Raw genomic sequence first — 21579 nt, 5'->3', positions numbered from 1 at the left:
ACATTGAATGCTGCAATATTAAGTTACTTTCACTGGAATTAATCCCTGAAAAACAACCCTACACCATAATCCCCCCTGCACCAAACTTTACACTTAGCACAATGCAGTCAGGCAAGTACCGTTCTCCTGCAACCACTAAACCCAGACTCATGCTTTACACCACTGCATCCAATGCTTTGCATTGCACTTGGTGATGTAAGGCTTGGATGCAGCTGCTCGGCCATGGATATCCATTCTATGAAATTCTCTATGCACTGTTCTTGAGCTAATCTGGAGGTCACACAAAGTTTGGAGGTCTATAGCTATTGACTCTACAGACAGTTGGCGACTTCTGCACACTGTTGTGTACTGCATGCGTGTCCCCGCTCTGTGATTTTACGTGGCTTACCACTGCGTGGCGGAGTTGCTGTTGTTCCCAATAGCTTTGTTATAATACCACAAACAGTTGACCATGGAATATTTAGCAGCAAGGAAATTTCATGAAAGGATCCCACCTGTGCCATAAGTCCAATCACGGTACCACGCTTGAATTCACTGAGCTCCTGAGAGCGACCCCTTCTTTCACAAATGTTTGTTGAAGCAGACTGCATGTCTAGGTACTTGATTTTATACACCTGCGGCTATGGAAGTGATTGGAACAGCTGAATTCAATGATTTGGAGGGGAGTCCCAATACTTTTGCCAATATACTGTATTTCAACTAATAACTTCAGGACTTTAGCGGCATCTACTGGTCAACAAAAATAAATGCATTTACTATTATTAAATGAAAAATAACCTATTTCTCGTTACTATATACTGGCATCTTTCATTATCCATATCTAATCCATTTCTGAAAATACGCTGAATAGTAGAAGATTTGAATATAAAAATAATGGGTTCCCAGTCCATCTCAAAACTGCAATTTCCCCAGTTTTTAAAGATCAATATAACTATCCCCCGCGACCCAGTAGGATAAGCGGTTTGGAAAATGGATGGATGGATGGATATAACTATCCACCAAAAACATTTGCATAATTTAAATCATTTAAAACACCAAATACCTGACCAGTTCCTTATTTGTATAGTACATTTCATACACAGAGGCAGTGAAAATGATAAAATATATAGTAATACAAGAAAGTAATTAATTGTAGTAAATTATATTAATTAGTAAAAACAAAACCCCCACAGCCCTGCAAAGGACAGGCGGCAACAGAAAATGAATGGATGGAAAAAAACATGATGACAGGTAATTACATATGGTACAAATACAGTCAAAGTAATGTTAATTGCAGCTTCTGAATTAATCGAAGGCATGGATAATGAATGAAAATGTTTTGTAATCTAAATTGAAATGTTTCTGCTCTTGATGTACATCTGAAATCTTCAGGCCGCTGGTTCCAGCTTTGGACATCATAAAGGCTAAAGGCAGTTTCACCAGGTTTGGTTCTAACTCAAGGCCTCAGGAGACAACTCATCCCCAGAGATCTGTGCTTAACTTCTACAGCTGAAACCATTCGTGTACCCTATTGCACAACCTCTTTGTCTAGTGTTTCAAAAATATTCTACCGTGCTTGAGTAACAAGCCAATGTCACATTCACACACATAGGCAGAGGTAGGAATCAAACTCACACTTTAGGGGTGTGAGACAATATGGCTACGCTGTCAGCCACTACCCTGCCCAGGGGAAGCACTGCTGTAAAATGACATTTTTTACCACCGACAGTAATTTCCAGACCAGCTGAATCTCTAATCTCCAAATAATAATCAAGATTTGGAGGCGATGCGCTTGGCTCAGGCTCACTTCGACAATGACTAAGTGCTTTACACTTCCTGTCATGGCTGGATTACTGCTTCCCCTTAACCTATAACAGCGCTATCCTAGGAGACACTGAACATGAGGGGACACCCTGGGCATGATGGTAGTCCACTGCAGGGCACAAACTCGCACTATATGGGCAATTTAGAGATATCAGTTAACCTAACAACATGTTTTTCATATACCAAAAGGAAATCCACACATGTGCAGAGAACATGCAAACCCCACATCAGTACAGACAGAAACTGAAGCTCCAACCCTGAAAGTGTATGGCCACAGTGCTAGCTGCTGAACCACTGTGGAAATCTATTTCATGCTATGCCTTACATGTAGGGCTTTGCTTGGAGAAATGCAAAAGGAAATAAAAAAGAAAAAGGTTAAACCAAGGGGATATCTCCTATTGTTATTCCTGAATTTTTCAATTAACAGTGCAAAGTGCCGCATGACAATTCAACAGGATCAGCCTAAACACAACTGAAAAGTATCATAGGTCAAATCGATAATGGATGGGATTATGTGGAATGATTATGACAGCACTTCATAATTCTCACGTGCATGACTCAGTGGATTAGGATGCAGTGGTTCTGATCAGAAAGTTGCTGGTACAAATCCTGTGACTGGTAAGTGATTTCACTGTTAGGTCCTTGAACAACTATGTTGCTTTGGATAAAAGTGTCTGGTTAACTGACAGGAATCAGGGAGTAGTTATTAGAGGCACAATGTCACAGTGGGCCTGCGTTCATAGTGGGGTACTGCAGGGTTCAGTTTTAGGACCACTATAGTTCCTAATTTACATTAATGATATTGACACCAATACATACAGTAAACTGGTTAAATTTGCAGATGACAACAAGGTGGGTGGTGTAGCAGATACTGATCTAGTAGTGGAGAGGCTACAACGGGATCTGGAATTAATTAGCGACTGGGCTGATACCTGGCAGATGAAATTTAATATAGATAAGTGTAAGGTAATCCATGCAGGGAGCAGAAATATAAAGTACAGATATTTTATGGGTTCCACTGAAATAAAGGTAACTGATTACGAGAAAGATCTAGTGTCTTTTCTTTAAAATTTGCAAATCTATTTTGTCTGGTTTTTCGCAATAAGACTCGTGACCGACTAAGTTAGTATACATGGTTTGGGGTCTGAATACACATCGCGGTCCTATACTTTCACAGACCTAAAGTTAAACTCTAAAGCCCCTGACCACCGGTGTGTGTGTTTGTGCACATGAGCATGAATAAACATTCGCTGAAAAAAACGTACACTGTAAAAAAAGACATTTTTTTCAGAATTTTAAACTGTTTTATATCAGTCAATTTGACTGTAATTCACGTTTTTTTCCTGTTATGTTAAATGAGATGAAAATTACATTGCATAAATGTATATTTATACACAGTTTGGAAAATAGCAGAGAAATCCCTTCAGTGAAACTGGACAATTTCTTTTCTGTATTTTTACAGAAATTAGACTTATGGTTACATGCTTTATCTGTAAAATTTTAATGTTTTTACTGTACCAACATGTGCTGTTGTTTTATTAAAGCGCAACAGCACTTTTTTGTGAATTTTCTTTCATTAAATTTAATTTTGCATTCAATGTATATAAAATCTACATTGGTTAACCGTTCTAAAACCTGTTGCACATTTCATTCTTAAACATATATCCACCACAATTGTACTGTGTTGTTGTATATATATATTAAATGGTTTGTGTAGAGTTAAGGTTACAAACATTACAAAAAATTATTAAAAATTATATAATATTGGGAATGTACGAGTCACCGAATTGGTATTTAGTGTAATCATATTATTAAATAATTACTCATCGAATGCTTAATTCCGAGTCGGCAAGTAGATAATAGTAGATTGTCATAGCTCAGTTTATAGCGTGTTTATCTTAACATGAACAATCAGGAGTGTTTATATTGGACTTAAAGAGATTTATAACTTCTACATTTATAAAAAGGTCTGTACTGTGATGGACCGGATGTTTCCAGTCGCAACTAGTTTCAAACTTGTGCGCATGCGCAGAGGTCAGTGGAAGGCTCTATCTTTTTAAAGAAATAAAAGGTTTGCGGATCTGAACTGATGAGATCATCTGAGATTTGATACAAGAAAGCGCTACGAAGTCAGAGAAGGACTAAGACACATATTAAGGTATGTATATTTAGACTTTTTAATATATATGCTTTGTTTGACAGTGTTGCCACCAGGCACATTTCGCGTACGCACCGATTGCAAACGAACCGTTGGAAGTCATAGAAGTTTTAGATTTGAATGGATTAGATAATTCGCCAAATAATAAAAGCACAGCTAAACTCACAGGTCAGATAAGGACCGGGGAAAACTAGTCAGTGTAAGATATAGTTTATTCCTTAGTATTAACGGTTGGTTGCGTTGTTTTATTTTGCAGATAGATAATATTATATTAAGACTAATGTAGACATAGCTAATGTTAAACATGTTATAATTAGCTAACGTGAAATACTAGCATATCATTTGTAATATTAACATAAACATCTAACATTATGTAAATATTTTTAAGAAAGTGTCTACCATTACCCTGTTACGAAATATATATTCATAGTTGCTAATTATGCATTACAAAATGGTGATTTCTGCATTTGGTTTCTGATTAAGATTTTTTCCCCCCTCAGATACTCAGATTCCATCAGATACCATATTGACCATCTTGTCTGAAGTAAGTTCAATGTAATGAGCAACTGTTCCTTCAAAATTTTAAGATGTCAAGTTTGCAGCATTCAAGTGCCATTTTTTTGACAGTGCATTTACATCCTTAGAAAGATATGTAAATCACCAAATTAACCCAGAAAGGGGCTTCAAGGTGGAGAAAGGAGCAAAAAGACAAGCTGTGAATTCAAATGTTCTGTCTCTTATTTCAAAAATAAAGCTGACTTTGAGTGAAGGAAAGTAGTGAAGTTGCCCTCACAATGCGATCTCTGAACATTGTAAATAACAAAAGTGATTATACTTCTTTTGTTCTGCACAAGGCTTTTGCCAGTTTATGTAAGCATGTTTCTGTGCTTGGTATTTTTGAGCTTGTTTATGTGAGCATTTTTATGTGAGTACTTTATTTAGATGTTAAAATGTGTTAACACATTTGAAGACAGTTAATGTCAGTTATAATGTTTTTGAAAGTTGTTAATAAACTGGACTTAACTGAATATCTGTGTAATGTGTCATTCATTTCCCCAAAAACATGTAAATTTTTTTAATCAGTATGCTACCAATACAACAAAATGCATTGTATTTTATTGGTAGCTGAGCATTTGTAGGTTTATGTACACAAGAGGGGGCAGCATGTGGGTGCAGTGATTCGCACTGTTGCCTCACACCTCTGGGTCCCAGGTTCAAGTCTCCACCTGGGTCACATGTGTGCAGAGTTTGCATGTTCTCCCCATGTTGTTGTGGGGTTTTCTCTGGGTACTCCGGGTTCCCCTCACAGTCCAAAGACATGCTGAGGCTAATTGGACTTGCTAAATTGCCCCTAGGAGTGCATGTGTGAGTGACTGGTGTGTGAGTGTGCCCTGTGATGGGCTGGCCCCCCATCCTGGGTTGTTCCCTGCCTCAAAAACTGCTGCATTTTTTTGTGATACAGCAGTTACATTCTGTTAATTTACACGCTTTAATTGATATTTTTATCGTGGAATAAAAATACTTTTAGTATTCTTCCAGTGATGATCTGTTTTTTTACCAACTTAAATCTGAATATCAACAATTTTTTGTGGTACAAAGAAGAATTTTTTTTTCAAAAAATACAGAGTTTTAATGTTATTTTACAGGAATTATTTGTATTCACAGTACTGGAAAAAAGTGTTATTTAACATTTTTTTACTGTTATTAAATTTACAGTGATTCAATGTTTTATTACATTTTTTTCTGGCACCCCTGCTGCCAGAATTTCTCTGTTTTTTTACTATTTTTTTTACAGTGTATTTATTAAAATAACCATCTTTATTTTGTCAAAGTTATTTTATTTTTTAAAAAGGACCAGCGGATAAATGGGGTGCTATAGTCACTCTGTAGTCTTGCTGCATAGTGGATGACTGCTCACACTGTTGATTCTGGACTATGTTTCATTAACTATCAAGCAGGCTGCATCTCAGTTACCATTGTCAACTTAACATTGTACTCCAGCAAGCATCTCAAATCAAGCTTGTAGATGAAGCTGAGGCCGTGGGGCACCTTGTGTGATGTCTTTATTAAAATAACTAAAGCATTATTCTTTAAAGTTTTTAATGTGTATTTGCTGCATGGTGCTAAATGCAGCTTACTAGTTACTATTAAATGTAATTAAATAATCATGTACACCTTCTTTAAAATAACAAGAATATATCCTAAATTCTTACCCCTTGCCTGATTCTACAGTTCCTACCCCCCACTTATGTGTCCCCCAATCCACCCTTCCATGGCTCGTGAGATAAGAATACCTCACTTCTGTCTGCCTGGTCGGTCATTTCTAGCCGCTATTTAGGTTCTTCCTTAAATCTTGTTGCCTAAATGACGTATATCACACTCATACTAGTGTAAAATTTCGCTATAACAAAACGATCCTTATACATTTTAAGAAAAAAATTTAATCTGTCAGGTGTTTTTTGACTGCACAAACTCTAAAAGCCCTCCCTTGGGTGCGCTTGTGCACATGCCCAATACATCTGAAGTTTGTATACCTTTAAACGTTACCAAAAGTCATTAATGTCTTTTCTTTAAAATTTACAAGTCTATTTCTGTCTGTTTTTTTCACGATAGGTTACTGAACTAAGTTAGTATGTTTTGGGGTTTGGTTACACATCGCGATCTCCAACCTAAAGTTAAACTCAAAAGCCCTCCGACCTCCGGGGTGTGTGCGTTTGTGTGCATTGGCGTGAACATTTACTGAATAAAAAACTTGCTTATTAAAATAACTAAGGCTTTATTCTGTTAAAGTTTTTTAAAAATGTGTTTTGATGCTTGTTACTAAATGCTGCTTAATATAGCAACTTAATATACTAGCTCAATAAGGACCCAAGCTATGAATACCATCTATCCGAACACTGTTGAGAAGGTGCAACAATTATTTTTATTTTTTTTTGTACACATACACACACACACACACACACGGAAAAGAGCTGAGTAAGAATACAGAGTCCTACTTCAGGTATTTCTGAAAAAGGAAAGTTTTGAGTTGTCGCTTTAAGATAGCCAAGGTTTCCGCTGTTCGGACATCAAGGGGGAGTTCATTCCACCAACTAGGTGCCAGGACAGAGAAGAGCCGAGATGTGTGTCGTCCTTGTGCCTTGAGTGGTGGTGGGACCAGTCTAGCAGTGCTGGAGGATCGGAGAGATCGAGGCGCAGTACGGGGTGTGATGAGGTCTTTTAGATAGGATGGTGCCAGACCATTTTTGGCTTTGTATGCGAGCATCAGTGTTTTGAATTTGATGTGGGTGGCTACAGGAAGCCATTGGAGAGAGCGTAGCAAAGGAGTGGTGTGGGAGAACTTGGGAAGGTTGAAAACCAGTCGCGCATCTGCATTCTGAATCAGCTGGAGGGGACAGATGGCACGCAGTGGTAAACCCGCTAGAAGCGAGTTGCAGTAGTCCAGGCGTGAGATGACGAGGGACTGGATGAGTATCTGGGTAGCCTGAGTGGAAAGAAATGGACGTATCCTCCTGATGTTAAAGAGGAGAAACCGACAAGAGCGAGAAAGACTGGCGATATGTGAGGAAAAGGACAACCGATCATCCATGGTAACTCCAGAACCCGAAGGACGGATCAGGGAGTTTTCAAAGGAGATCGCAAGGTCCTGGAGGGGGGATGAGTCAGCCGGGATGTAAAGCAGTTCGGTTTTACTAGTGTTGAGTTTTAGCTGGTGAACGGTCATCCAAGATGAGATGTCTGCCAAGCATGCAGAGATCTTAGTGGAGACATGAGTGTCTGAGGGAGGGAAGGAGAGGATGAGTTGAGTGTCATCGGCATAGCAGTGGTAGGAGAAGCCATGTGAGGATATAACCTCTCCAAGAGATTTAGTGTAGAGGGAGAATAAGAGAGGGCCAAGAACCGAGCCCTGAGGGACACCGGTGAAAAGACAACGTGGGGTAGATGTGGATCCATTCCATGTCACTTGGTATGTTCAGCCTTCTAGGTAGGAAGCAAGCCAGTGCCATGCCAAGCCACCAATGCCAAGACTCTTAAGGATGGACAGAAGAGTCTTGTGGCTGACCATGTCAAATGCTGCTGATAGGTCAAGAAGGATGAGGACAGATGACAGTTTGGCTGATCTGGCAGCATGTAGCTTCTCAGTGACTGCTAAGCGGGCAGTCTCTGTAGCGTGAGCTGCTTTGAAGCCAGACTGATTAGGATCCTGGAGGTTGCTCTGAGAGAGATAGAGAGAAAGCTGGTTGTAGACTGTACGTTCGAGGATTTTTGAAAGGAAGGAAAGAAGCGATACTGGTCGGTAGTTGCAAGTGTCCGAGGGATTTAGAGTGGGTTTTTTTAAGATGGGAATGACCCTGGCTATTTTGAATGCTGTTGGTACATGACCGGAAGTTATGGAGCCATTAATGATAGTGGCGATGAAGGGGAGAAGGTCTAGAGAGATTGTCTGAAGCAATGCGGAGGGGATTGGATCAAGTGGGCAGGTGGTAGGATTGGAAGATGAGATGACTTTCATGATCTCATCTGCCGTAAGACTGGAAAACTGGGCCAATGAGGGGGGAGGGAAATCCTTAGTGTGTAGTGTAATGGATGAGGAGACAGACACACAGACTATTTTTAACAGATATAAAATAGTGCATTTTGTTTAAAGAATAACCCTTTAATGCGTAAGTACTGCTTTTACCATTTAAAACTGCCATACCCTCTTTCCTCATGGCGGTTTGTAGTTTGTTTGCCACTTGAAAAAAGAATAAAGCTTTTAATGTGGTTTGACTAGTTCGTGTTTCTTGTTTGTTTGTCTCTCGGAAATAATAATATTACTCCAAAACTACTCAAATGTAAAGCAACAACACACAGCAGCGTGTTCCTGGAGGCAGCCATGTTTGTTCCGAGTTGTGGTAGCTCGAACGGGGAGATTGTCGGACATGATGTCACTCAACTCGAGTACCGAGAGATTTTCGAGTTCCGAGAGATAATCGAACGCACTATAAAAAGGCAGCATGTGTCGCCATTTTGAAATGTGTATCTGCGTGAGTGCGCATGCACAAGATCGGGGACGTCTCAGACAATCATTTCAGCCGCGTTTTTCAAACAGGCTGGTCTCATGTACCAGAGCTGTGGGATTTGCTCATTTCGCCTTTTAGCTACCGTCGGACACTGGTAACTACCGCTAAAGTTCTTCTTTTAACATGTTGGTTAAATATGAGTTGTTTCTTTTAAAACGACGTGCTGTATGTTAATTGGTTTTGTTTGTGCTTGCTTAAACTCAGCATTTGTTCTGTTTCGTTCGGGCATGTTTGTACTTGTTTAAATTCCACCTGCTTTTCTTCTTTAAAACATTTTGGTGCTTTCTTTTAAAATACACTGTTGCGCTTGTGCCTACTCCCTAGCACGTGGCTGCGGCCAGACGGACCCCCGCTGGACGTTTATGTACTAGCTTGCATTCATCCCGCTAAATGTTTTATTTCTTAAAAGCGTAATTAAAAATAACACATTAATTAATAAATACATGTAATGTATTTTTATTCTATTGAAGTTCAACTGCAACCCTTATCTCCTAAACCATATGACCCGTCGACCGATCAGAATAAGGGATACGCCCACCTCCCGCTTATGACGCTAGAAGCGGAGCCAAATGATGCTCCGCCCAAGGTACCGCCTAATATAACTGGGGCGCCACTAATATGACGGTAGGGGAAACACTGTAGGAGCCACATCTAATATACTGGGGGCGGTTTTTGAGGAAGTTCTACATCACAAGCTATGCTGGAGATGACAGCATTGTATAAAAAAAGTCTGACGTTAGAGGAAAAAAAAACATTTCTTTAAACCATTTCCATGAGCTAATAGTAATAATGATAATAATACTATAATACTTTTTATTGATCCCCATGAGGAAATTCTCTTTGCCCCTCCCCCAACTTGGTCTCTGTATGTGCTCTCTGAGGGCAGCCACCCATAGCGACGCCCACAGAGCTGGGGATTTAGGAGCTTACTCACGGACCCGCAGACGTGCTGAGGCTGGGTTTCAGCCAGCAACCTCAGCCTGCTCGTCCCATGACCTGCTTTTGGGTTGAGATCTAATCTTAACTCATCCTGCACTCACCGACTTGTACGAATTCTAGAAGTACTGGATGAATCACCTGGAAATGTAAAAGTTAATCCATGTGTTTATACCTGAATGCTGAGTCCTTGTCATGATAAGTAGGTCTGAAAGTATACTTATTCATTTATTGTACATTCCACTTATATTAAAATTTGCAGAATCTTTCCCCATCATTTAGGTTGTTACTAGTATTCCTTTCTGTATGATTTTGTCTGTTTGAAAATATCATTTATATTTTTATAGGTTTAAATATTTATATTACATTTTTTTGCACTATGACCAAAATTGTCTGTGACATAACAGTAAGAACTGTACCCAATACTATAATGGTACTTACAGAGGCTGGCGCATGATGGACATGCATGTCCTTTATATTTAACTGACACTTTCATCCAAAAAGACTGGTGTACTCATATCTTGTCTGCTAGCTGAGCTGTCATTTTTAATGGTTAAATGTGATTATCCTCTTCATTCCTTACATGGCTCTCCTCTTCAGACATCCTCATACACACATTCAAACAGTTCAAAGCAAAGCTTGGGGTCAGAATGCACAGTAAAGTCATTTATCTGGTGACCCAAGAGCACTTTTTGTGATAAATTTCTCTGAATGAAAATACCACCATCTAATGAAAATATTTTTATAGGCATAGATTACACACTCTCTCCAACTCTCAATGAAAAAGGTGACACGATCAAATTCTCCCAAGATAATTTTCACTGACCAGCTACTGGACTGTTATGGATAAAACATACCGAACAGGTAGGCTAGTGACCAGAAATCAATATAAACATATTTCTGGGAGGCTTGCAAAAAGACCCATGGAATAAGTTTGGATGGCAGATAGCCATAATTACACGATTGTGACAGGCTCTATTTTCACTCCCAGCTGCCCTCTATCTTGCAAATTGAATTTCACTGCCCTCTGTCATTGCAGTAACAATTTTGGATCTCATCAAGTGTACATGTTTAAGTGTAGATTTTCATCCATATAATGTTTCCATGCATCCACCGCTTAATCCCAACTGGGGTCATGGGGGGGACCGGAGTCTATCCCGGGAACAATGGGCACAGGCAGGAACCGACCCTGGACCAACACACCACAGGGCATACATACAAGTACAGGGCCAATTTAGACTCACCAATCAACTTATCCTAAACGTTTTTGGACCGTGGGAGGAGACTGGAGCCCCCGGCAAAAACAGGGGGAGCACGTGAACTCCACACAGAAAGGACCCAGGACCAAACCCAAGACCTTGCTGTGAGGCAGCAGTGCTAACCACCACACTGCCCCCATATAATGTTTTTGAAATGGTAATAAGATCCATCAAAGATCAAACAGGGTAAATAATGACAAACAGATTGACCCTGTTCACAAGGTTAAGCCTGTAATCATCTAATCCTTTCACTATGATGGCACTGACCAGCTACTGTAGCTGTGTAGTAGTATTAAAGAAGTACTGGAAGTATATGTGCTTTAGAATTGTGTGCAGTTCCGGGTCACAGCCCTGACAATATTGGATGTTCCACGCTTAATAACCGTAATCCGTAGGAATCAGTCCATTTCACTTCGTTGTTATGCCATAGCATAGTCCATAATTGCTCATTTTATTTAATAAATTGACCATTTTGTGTCTCAGGCAGCGTTTCAGTTCTGCATGTCACTGGTGTGATCCACTTTATGGACTAGGCAACTGAAATTTTGTCAAAATAATCCCATATACCTTTTATGTGACTGGTTTTTAATAGTTTCACAAGGTCACCTTACCCCCTCCCCCTTGGCACAGCCATTATATCAAAAATTTATGAAAATCTTCCATTTTTATCCGAATATGACTGGTTAAAAAGTTATGGAAATTAGACCTTTATTAATATTCTGTCTGTAAATTTAGTCATTTGTAAAATAAAATAGAATGACTTGTTCCATCACTTGTTCCATAATGCTTTTATAACAAGATTATTTCTGAAGAAAGTTTGTCTTTATATAGTATCTTACTTGAAGTGTTGGAATGATCAATTTTTTATACTTTTTCCTCTCTGTTTGTTCAAATTGCACGCCTTGTACAAGAACATACTTTTTTTTATTTTTTTGCCAAATATATACCTTAAAATGGATAAAAGACCCCGCATATTTTTGCAATATATGTCTATAAAATATCACTGGTAGCATGATCATTTAAAAGGAATCTCTTCATTAAATACAGACACATTGAAGCATACACTGAAAATCAAATCTATTATGACAAAATGAATGTCTCATCTTGAGATAACACCAGTGACAACCTGACCAAAACTTTGCCTTTTGCATTAAAATATATTACAATATGTTTGGAACTGAACTCTTAGATTTTGAGTGTATGCTAACAGACCATGGTCATATACATATTAGGCTGGTATCTTTTAGGTTTAATGAAATTAATTTTGTATCATTCATTTCAATATGTATTCATTTCAATTCCCATTTCCAAATCCCATATAGAGAATGACCCATGTGTCAAGTTTCTGTCCTCTAAATTGTTTCTTAAAGAAGACAGTTAGGCCTTTAAGATGATGCCAGATGTGTGAGGTGTGCTCTTTACCATCCCAACTCTTTATTTGTGCAAAAAAGAAAAAACAAAGAACATCTACATTAAAAATCGTTTTCCCTTGGATTTCAGGAGCATAGGGGCAACTTCTTTCCTTAGTTAAAACTACAAAAACTTAATACAACAGAAGTGTTTAAAACAGTTGGCCATTACTAAATTCTAGTATTTTTGGTGGCTGCTTCCCATTCCCAGTTCTCATCGCTTGCAATGTGCAAGTAGAGTGAAAACATGGTTTTGCAAGCCCAATTTCAAATTGAACCTGTCAACACACTTAAGAAAAGTGTTTTTTTCCCCCTAAATTACATTATAATTATTTCTGTATAGTTATAATTGGGGACATATTCTGGACACCATATACACTCTCTGGTACTGATGTCGCTGTTAAATGTATTCACCTACACTATTTCCTAAACCCGAATAACTATAGCTATGGATGTATAGCGTGTACATCATTGTACCAGAACTGGATGCACGTGGACTTTAGTTTAAACTATTAAAATTTTCTTTAGTTCGCTCCAGTGCCTGATTTTCCATCAGAAGCAGATGCCATGCCTATCATTAAATGCATATTTATCTTAATTTTATCGTAATTAATTTTTACCCCGTAATAGATCGGACTAGTTTAGATAAAAACAACCAGGTCACTTTATGAGTACTTCCTGCAGTTACGCGTGGACCTGCTTCCTACTTGGAAGAGTCACGGAGTGGCGAGCATGCCTGTGAGTGTGAGAGCCCACATTAAAGCAGCCAGATACATTTGTAGGAGTTATTTGCGTGTAATTCACTGACCGTTTTCAGGAAATGGGCACGTTTCGCTGGAATATGAGTCTGGGTGTATTAAATTACACGGAAAGTGCGCGTAGATGGAGCGCGTGTTATGATGAGTGTGGGTCCAAGACAAAATGGCGACGTGCGTAGGGACAGGCAGCTATCACAAAGAGGGACGGTAACGGGATGATCGTGTGTGTTTTCGTAATTGAGGAAATACTTAAATAGACACAACAGGTGAATTGGAATACTGAAGTCAGGCAAGTCATGCGGTCTTTCGGTTAGATCGATCAGAGTAGCTGAAGTCAGCCAGGTACGCTAGTTTGAAGGTCTGTAATCTATGGTTGTATTTAAAATTAACTTAGGTTTTATTGTATCGACTTGCTGTAATTTTACTGTAGTTAATTCCCATGAACATCCAGTCTTGTATTGTGATGCGACTCATGCAGTGTCGTGTGTTTGTTTATGCTTTAATTAATATCTTTGTAAAGTTTATTTTATGCCAGTTTAGTGAGAATATCATCCGTGTGTCAAACAAAAACAGTTGAGAGCAACTGTTACTTTGAAACTATGCTCTCTGTTCCTGTCAGCTCGCTAAAGATCTCTTGCACCCACCCCCTGAGGAGGAGAAGAGGAGGCACAAGAAGAAGAGGCTTGTGCAATGCCCTAACTCTTACTTCATGGATGTGAAGTGTCCAGGTTTGGCTCCTGATTCTTAAAGCTTATCTGTATATGTAGTAATCTTAAGCATATCTCACAAATATGCATACTAAGCATATCTGTGAGAGGATAGAGGGCAACTTCTCCTGTATAGGCTGCAGTGTGGTTAGACTTTCCCAGAATGAACTTTGCCTGTTTCTTGGTGAAGCAAGCAGTGCTTATTGGTGATCTCTGTCCTAGGGTGCTACAAGATCACGACAGTGTTCAGCCACGCGCAGACTGTTGTGCTGTGTGTGGGCTGCTCCACAGTGCTCTGTCAGCCCACAGGAGGGAAGGCACGCCTCACTGAAGGTTGGTCCATGAATCCTTTGTGTACACTAAGAGTCTGTTGTCTTTCAATGCTCTCTCTGATGCTATAAAGGTTGGATATTTCTGCAGCATGAAAATTGATTTATTATTGAGGGTGAAACTGACAAGTGTTTCAGCTGGAGAATGCTGAAAAATTGGTAATTTCAATGTAGTTTTTGAAATATAGTGGTACCTTGGAACATAAACTTAATATGGTCCAGAAAGCCGGTTGAGTTGCAATTTGGTCGAGTTCCAAGTTGAATTTCCCCATAAGAAATAATGTAAATGAATTTGATCCATTTAATCCCAAATGAATGCCAAGTTTAAACCTAACCTACCTAGCTAATGATAAAAAAGCAATGTAAAATTAATACGCACATGGAAAAGCACACATACAAAAGCAATAAACATGAAATAAATGACAATTCCGTAATCCTAAGCAAGAGCAGACACACGTGCACCACCGTCAAGTCTCGCTACAATTTCCTTTTTATGTTCTACAGTTACTCTCACTACCTTCTTTGGTTTGCTGCTATCACTGCCCTCTTTCTTAGGGACCATGATTACTGTACCACTAAATGTACTGTAGCACAAAAAAGAATCACACATCGAACTTGGTCAAGAGGCACTACAAAACTGAGAGCGATTCATAGGCATCACCATCTGAGTAGGTCCATTCGCCTTTGTTTCAGCCCATCAGAGATGCATCTCGAGCTGTACAAGTTTTAGCAGGTCTATTTTGTTTTGTCGTGTTCCAAGTTTTCGGTCAAGATGTGGTTAGATTTTTCTTGACCGACGCATTCAAAGTCCAAAATCGACCCATACAAATTTTAGCAGGAACAGTCAAGTTCCAAGATTTGGGTTGAGGTACAAGTAAAAAAAATTCGACAGACCTGTTCCATGTCCAAGTCGGTTGTGTGAAGATGCGTTACAGTTCCTGGGTTCTACTGTAAATAATGACAAGACATAGGTCGGTAAGAAATGTCCTTTATGACATAGGTAAAGCTTTTAACCTCTCTGAACAGTGTGGGGAAGTTTGACTTTGTAATTACCTAGTCATGCTTTTGAAACCTTGCAGTTGTGTTTCAAGATAGTGAACCCATCTAGGGGTTGGTAAGGTGAAAAATATTAAATCACAATTTTTTTCTGACAGGATCATGATTCTTTTTCATGTTGGTTTTTAAGACTCCTGCGTGTGTGTGTGTGTGTGTGTGTGTGTGTGTGTGTGTGTGTGTGTGTGTGTGTGTGCGCGCACGCATATGTGTTTAAGCCTAGGCAACATCAATCCATCCATTTCGTAAAAGTTGCCATTGGGTTTAAGTTGGACTTCTGTTGAGTAATTCCATTAATATTTGGGTTCCTGTCAGACCTAAATGTTATGGGCTCAGCTCAGGATAATATTTCAAGCTATTGCAGGTCTTCACTATCAAGATATTTTTACCTAAAAAAAAACGTTTCCCCCTAATTTTACTATATTCATTTTTACCTTATGACTGATATCTTTGTGATTTATGTAAAGTAATTTGGAAAAAGTATATGGATTGTGTATGAGTACATATGAGTACATTCTTTGACACCTGAAGGGAATGTTGCAATTATGTGTGCTGTGTCCTGCCAGTATCAAAGAAACAAAAATTCAGGGAATTTCTTTAGTTTTATGTAAAAAGCTGTACAAAAACTAGAGTAGCACTTCATATGTTTATGGGACAACCAGTGTATTAACCAAAAATATCTTCTTCCTTGATGCAGGATGTTCATTCAGGAGGAAACAACATTAGCTGTCTGGCTAAAGAGATTGCTTGTTGGAAGGCTGGTGCTCAGCACATTCTGTTTAGTTTGGACTGGAGATGTGAACCAGCTGGACTGACTGATCACTGTAACTCCAAGCTATGGCCTTGTCTCAATAAATGTGGTCTTTTGGGTACAAGATGGGGATCACATATAATTGACCAGTGATTTCTTGTTTTTTATCCAATGTTTTTATATGATTATAATATGTAATTTCTTCTATCTATGATTTTTGGAGACATCTAAGGTAGTTTCTTTCAACCCAGTCCTCAGGTTGAGAAACTGTTCTAGAGTTTAGGGAGAATGTATGAGAGTGATAATTGTGTAATTCCTTCAGCATATGCAACACCTGGAAGCTACATGCTGCTTTGTGGGTTTTCCAAACTGTTTTTTTGTGAGTAATTTTTTAATTCTGGACCTTTTCCAGCTTCAGGTAAAGTAGTGATTCTGGCTGGGGTATGACTGAAACTTCAAATGTGGCAGAAAAATGGCAGCAGGCCAGAGCATAACCCTAAGGGGAGCCAGTGGAGAAGCCATTGCTAACAGGTTAAAGCCCTTGGTCACTAAAAGCTTTTTTTATCTATAGATGAGATAGATCTTATCCTGAGCTATTCTCTGCCTTGCACCTGTAACTCCTGGGATAGACTCCATACCACCCATGACCCAGAATGGGACTAATGAGTTATGTGTTTTAATCGTTTCAAGAATTAAGCTTTCTTTGATATGAAAAAATACATGGATTAACAGGGAAGATGGTATTAGTGTTTACAGTGCATGGTTCTCCAAGTAAGTTCCTAATATAAGGATTATGAGTGAAAATAACTCTCTCTGGTGAAATATCTACTTGTATAATTAATTGGAAGACTCATTAAATATCTGCATCTGGATCATTTTACCTCTTTGGTTTTGGGGAGTGGGGAAGGGCTATCGTGTTTGAAGTCCTTTTCTTTGTTTTAATGAGCAGTGGATAAATAACCTTAAATCCCCTGGCTTGTATTTATGAACTACTTGAATTATAGTGCTGAATGTCATCTGTTGTTCCTGTCATGTTCCAAACATATCTGCTTTCCTCAGTTATCAGCTTATAAAAAAAGCCATACATGGCATGCTATTACATAATCAAAGTTATCTGACAGATTAAAAAAAGCAAAGTCAGTCCATTTGAAGATAGTTCTCCTTTTCTGCTTAGAGTCCCTTTATAGTGTGGTGAGTCAGGTGTCAACAACTCTTCTGGCTGTACTGTCTGAAATAAATTGTCAGACCAATCATTCCTACTTGGGTTTTATGTTTGTGAGAATGCTTCATATCTTAGCTAACTTTTTCATTGACTATATCTTTGTTTATTCATGTGTATGTGAAGAACAGTGTTTATTTATGGGGAAAATGATGCTAATACCTTTACAGATTGCTTATGTAAGATAGATATATAGATACCAGAATACCCAAATAGGCTCTGGAAAACGTACTGTTCCCTGCAGAATGACAAGTAAAGAAGCTTATTAAACCTGTTCATTGATCAATAGAATCTCACAAGTCCACCATATTTTTGTGATTCTTAGGCTTAAATCCGGAACTGGTAATGTCCAATGTCGTTCTTTTTTTTTCCTTCTAACCTTCTGAAGTCTAAGGCCTGTCAGCCACTTTTGAGGTAGTCTGACATGCCATTTTTAAATATTTTACTTATCTTAAAATCATTTATCCCAAAGTGCTACAAATTATTATCCAGCATAAACTCAGCAACAATAAGCTGAGACCGTTTAAAATGTAATTTTTCTATTTTTTGTTTAAATCAACTTTAAGCATACACTTTTGGTCAGTGTAACTCCCTTTTATGTCTATAAAAGACTTTTAACAGTCTGTCAGGAATTAGATTGATTATAGTAATGTTGCTGGATGTCTTGATATCCCACATCCGAACTCTAGAGCAGAATTTCTGCAGTGCAGTGTTTTCACTTCAGCTGTGCTGATGGGATTGTGCAACAGATCTGGCTTCTTCAGCCACTGAAGCATTCCCATCTATGGGGGATGCATCCAAAGAAGTTGGGTTCTCACAAAACTTGGAAATCCTGCTGATAATAAAGTGACATGCCGGAAGTATTTCCAGAATCAGGATTGGGAATTCATGTGAAAGTTCCAAAATAAATGATAAACTTTATCATAAGTACACACTATCATTTCACAGTATGATTTTTATTTTGAAGAAACAGGTTATGTATAAAACAATGAACCATGTACCCAAAACACACAGACAAGAAAAATATTATGCAAGCATGTTCATTTTAAAATTAATCTAATTTATTTTTGTTTTAAATACATAAAATTCTTCAAAAACACCTTGTATAGAAATATCTAAAACATTGTTTTTAGTTTTGTTTTCTAAGCTCCAAAGAGAGTTTCTCTTCACGGTAATAAGCAGAGCTACCTTGCGGCTGTTCTCTCCAGCCGCCCAAACCACAGAAGGAAATCAGCTGCTCTGCCATCTGATTCCTGTGTTTTAAAATACACTTTATAAAGCTGAAGTTCTGTAAAGCTGACCTCTGTCTGCATAAACTTAAAAATTATTTAAACTTTGCTGCTGAAAGGAATAAAGCATCTTAGCAACACTTTACTTCACAGACCGAACAAGTTATATTTTATTATGAAAAACCCTGTACTTACATGAAAGGGCTCATATTCAGTCATTTGGTGACCAGTTATTATAACTTCATGATTGTGAAGTTTCTCTTTTCATTCATGCTCTCTCAGATTTTGTAGCCATAATGGTTGGCTTATTATGAAACCGTTTGTATGTCCAAATACCTGCCTTACTACTGGATCTGGACCCTTAAACATCCAAAGCCTTGATTAGTCAATTGAAAGTATAATGACAAACCAACATTAATGTGCATATGCTTCTTATGATTTTGTTTGGGTTTCCCATATAGTTCAGGGATCTGACAGTATGAAGCTCCTGTCAATCATTATAATGAAGTAACATGGGAATTCTGTGGCCAAATGTGAACAATTGGAAAAAAAACTAGCACCTGCTTTATAATACATTGATTATTGCTGTTTTGCCAGTAAATAAATGATGAAATTAAATAAACAAGTATCACTACCATATACACGTTTGCACAAGAATATAAAATTTCTTTATTTTTTAATTTGGCATTGGATTGGCGCTTTTTTCTTTTCAGTAGCCGCAGCAGTTTGATGGAATCGTGTCACTCCACTGGGAGAAGCTGAGGGGTTGCAGCCTTATTAATTTTGCCTATTTATGAAGTTAGTATTGACTATCAGCAGTCCATGTTGTGATTATAAAGAGCATTTGGCTACACTCTTGCTGCACTTTCATGCAGGTATTATTCTAGTAAAACTACATATCTGGGTCAATGAAAAATATAATTTTGCAAAAAACACATGGTAGGTATTATGGTGACATTTGGTTTTTTTGGTACGTGGCTGTAGGGGGTCTTCTTAATACCATTATTTCCATTATATTTTGGACTGACATGGCTAACTGCAAACTCTCAGTCAATACATTTCTCCATTTGTCATGGAGGGGATTTGGCAAATGCAACCTTCTAAGGTCAAATTACATTATATAACATTTGAGAAATTCTCCTGTTACTCATGGTCAGACGAACTATCAACAGGCAATACTGGCCAGAAAAAAACTGAATTCTTTTTTACACATTACCCTACATTCCAGTTATAACAGACTTCAAGGGACCTGGCAAAACAGTCCATTATATCCAAAGTTACTGTATGCTCAGAACACAATTACAGGACACCAATTACTCATGCCACATCCAAGCAGACACACTTGTGGTATAGATTACACTGCACAACAATTTTTTTAAAAAAAGTTTTGCTTCCTGAAAGGTTTTTGCTGATTGAGACAGGTACCTGGTGGGTATGCACAAGTATAGTTTTGGTTTTGCTGCATCAGGTAGGAACTCTGAGAAATAGACAGTTAACTGTTTACCGGCAATAACATATTTAATCACGTTTATGATTCTCATATGCTATTAAGCATAATAATAATAAAACATAATTGGAAATGTTTTGTTTTGATTTTTGTTTGTATTCATTGTTAGGTGCATCACGTTGCAGTGTCCAACAGTAGTCAGTGGAAATTTTCATACCTGGTGACAACAAACACCTTTCCTGCAGTCTCGAACCCAGAAATTCAGCTTTTATTCTCAACAGACCCAAAACTTTGACCAGATTATTTAATTCTGACTGTGTTATGAATTGTGGATCACCTGATGAGGGAGGAGGAGGTAAGGAGCATGTATTGATTATAGTGTGTTGCCACACCCACCACACAACATCAGGGATGAAAACTTGAGTGCAGCCATGTGGCAGGTGATACCTCAGCACCACACTAGTCTGAATGGACAGTATGAGGTTTTTTTCCAGTGGCTGGAGTGCCAATCCTAGTTATTTCCTGTAAATTGGAGGACCTCCTTACAGGGCCTTGTAGATTAACATCATACCCAGGGTGAAACAATTGCAGGTTAAGGGCCTTGCTTAAGGGCACAACAGAGTAGAATCACTCTAGTTCCCTGCATTTGCAATTTCTTCATCAGGTTCGTCTATGGTCCATTCCTCTGGTGGTTTCGGTCTTGGAAGACTGTGGTCATGTGGCATGGATCTCATTGCTGAAGGCAGATTAGGGTATTCAATTGACTACTTGTTTTTGGCAGAGAAACCAGACACATTAGTCAAACAGAAGTAACAGTCCATCACATGGTCTTTCTGTTCTCGCCATATCATTGGGACAGCAAACGGCATTGTCTTTCGAGTGCCTCTGAGCCAGGATCTCAGACAGACAGCACATGTCGCACAAGAAATGTAAGGCGCCCATTCCTTGTCTTGATCACCAGTTTTACAGCTGATGTACAGATGATATGCTTTCTTCACAAGAGCAGTCATTGAGCATCTCTGAGGTGCAAGCGTATATTCGGCACAAATATAGCAGAATATATCACGGCCAACATTGACGAGACATATCGACCAACACCAATCATCCTGCAAATGTCTATAGCATCTAGCTTACTTGTTACATTGCTACTGAGGCAATGCTATATTCTGAAACAATACATACACATTATCAGGTCTATATTAACCCAATGAGCACTTTTATAGCCTGCTAAGGCAGTGTACAGCTGGCTCCGGCCTACCCAGGCATGCCTGGGCTGCAAACTTCTACAGAACAGTTTCCAACCTGGCCTGATTCCATGCCTGGACATTCCCAGACTGTGCATAACATTGTCGATAGGTCTCTTGCAGAAACAAATGGACACAAATATAAGAAAAAAGCATGACAAAAAAATTTCGATGAAACAGTACGTGATGGGCAAATTTGGATGTGATTTTCATG

At 38.6% G+C, this 21579-nt stretch overlaps 1 protein-coding gene and 1 long non-coding RNA gene across 3 annotated transcripts; both read left to right on the top strand.

Moving 5' to 3' along the window:
• The first annotated feature begins 3826 nt into the window (after window positions 1–3826).
• LOC125718995 (uncharacterized) lies at window positions 3827–4989 on the top strand. The gene is made up of 2 exons (XR_007384996.1): window positions 3827–3961; window positions 4462–4989. It is a non-coding gene; the product is annotated as an uncharacterized LOC125718995 (long non-coding RNA).
• Window positions 4990–13303: 8314 nt separating this feature from the next.
• LOC125718992 (40S ribosomal protein S27-like) lies at window positions 13304–17477 on the top strand. Of its 2 annotated transcripts, none has more exons than XM_048993365.1 (4): window positions 13304–13366; window positions 14006–14114; window positions 14316–14426; window positions 16173–17477. In XM_048993365.1, exons 1-4 carry the CDS (start codon window positions 13361–13363, stop codon window positions 16199–16201), a joined length of 255 nt encoding a protein of 84 aa, XP_048849322.1. In that variant the 5' UTR covers window positions 13304–13360; the 3' UTR covers window positions 16202–17477. The 2 variants fall into 2 exon arrangements, with proteins under 2 accessions (XP_048849322.1, XP_048849323.1); XM_048993366.1 differs by lacking the exon at window positions 13304–13366 and adding an exon at window positions 13380–13728.
• The last annotated feature ends 4102 nt before the right edge of the window (window positions 17478–21579 follow it).

The sequence above is a fragment of the Brienomyrus brachyistius genome, chromosome 23 (assembly GCF_023856365.1).
Source record: "Brienomyrus brachyistius isolate T26 chromosome 23, BBRACH_0.4, whole genome shotgun sequence".
Lineage (NCBI taxonomy): Eukaryota > Metazoa > Chordata > Actinopteri > Osteoglossiformes > Mormyridae > Brienomyrus > Brienomyrus brachyistius.
This window is presented reverse-complemented; position numbering and strand designations above follow the sequence as displayed.

Coding starts and splice junctions, on each gene's coding strand:
- LOC125718992 (XM_048993365.1), top strand. Junction 14,115..14,315: donor CATGGATGTGAAGTGTCCAG/GTTTGGCTCCTG, acceptor TCTCTGTCCTAG/GGTGCTACAAGATCACGACA. Junction 14,427..16,172: donor GAAGGCACGCCTCACTGAAG/GTTGGTCCATGA, acceptor TCCTTGATGCAG/GATGTTCATTCAGGAGGAAA.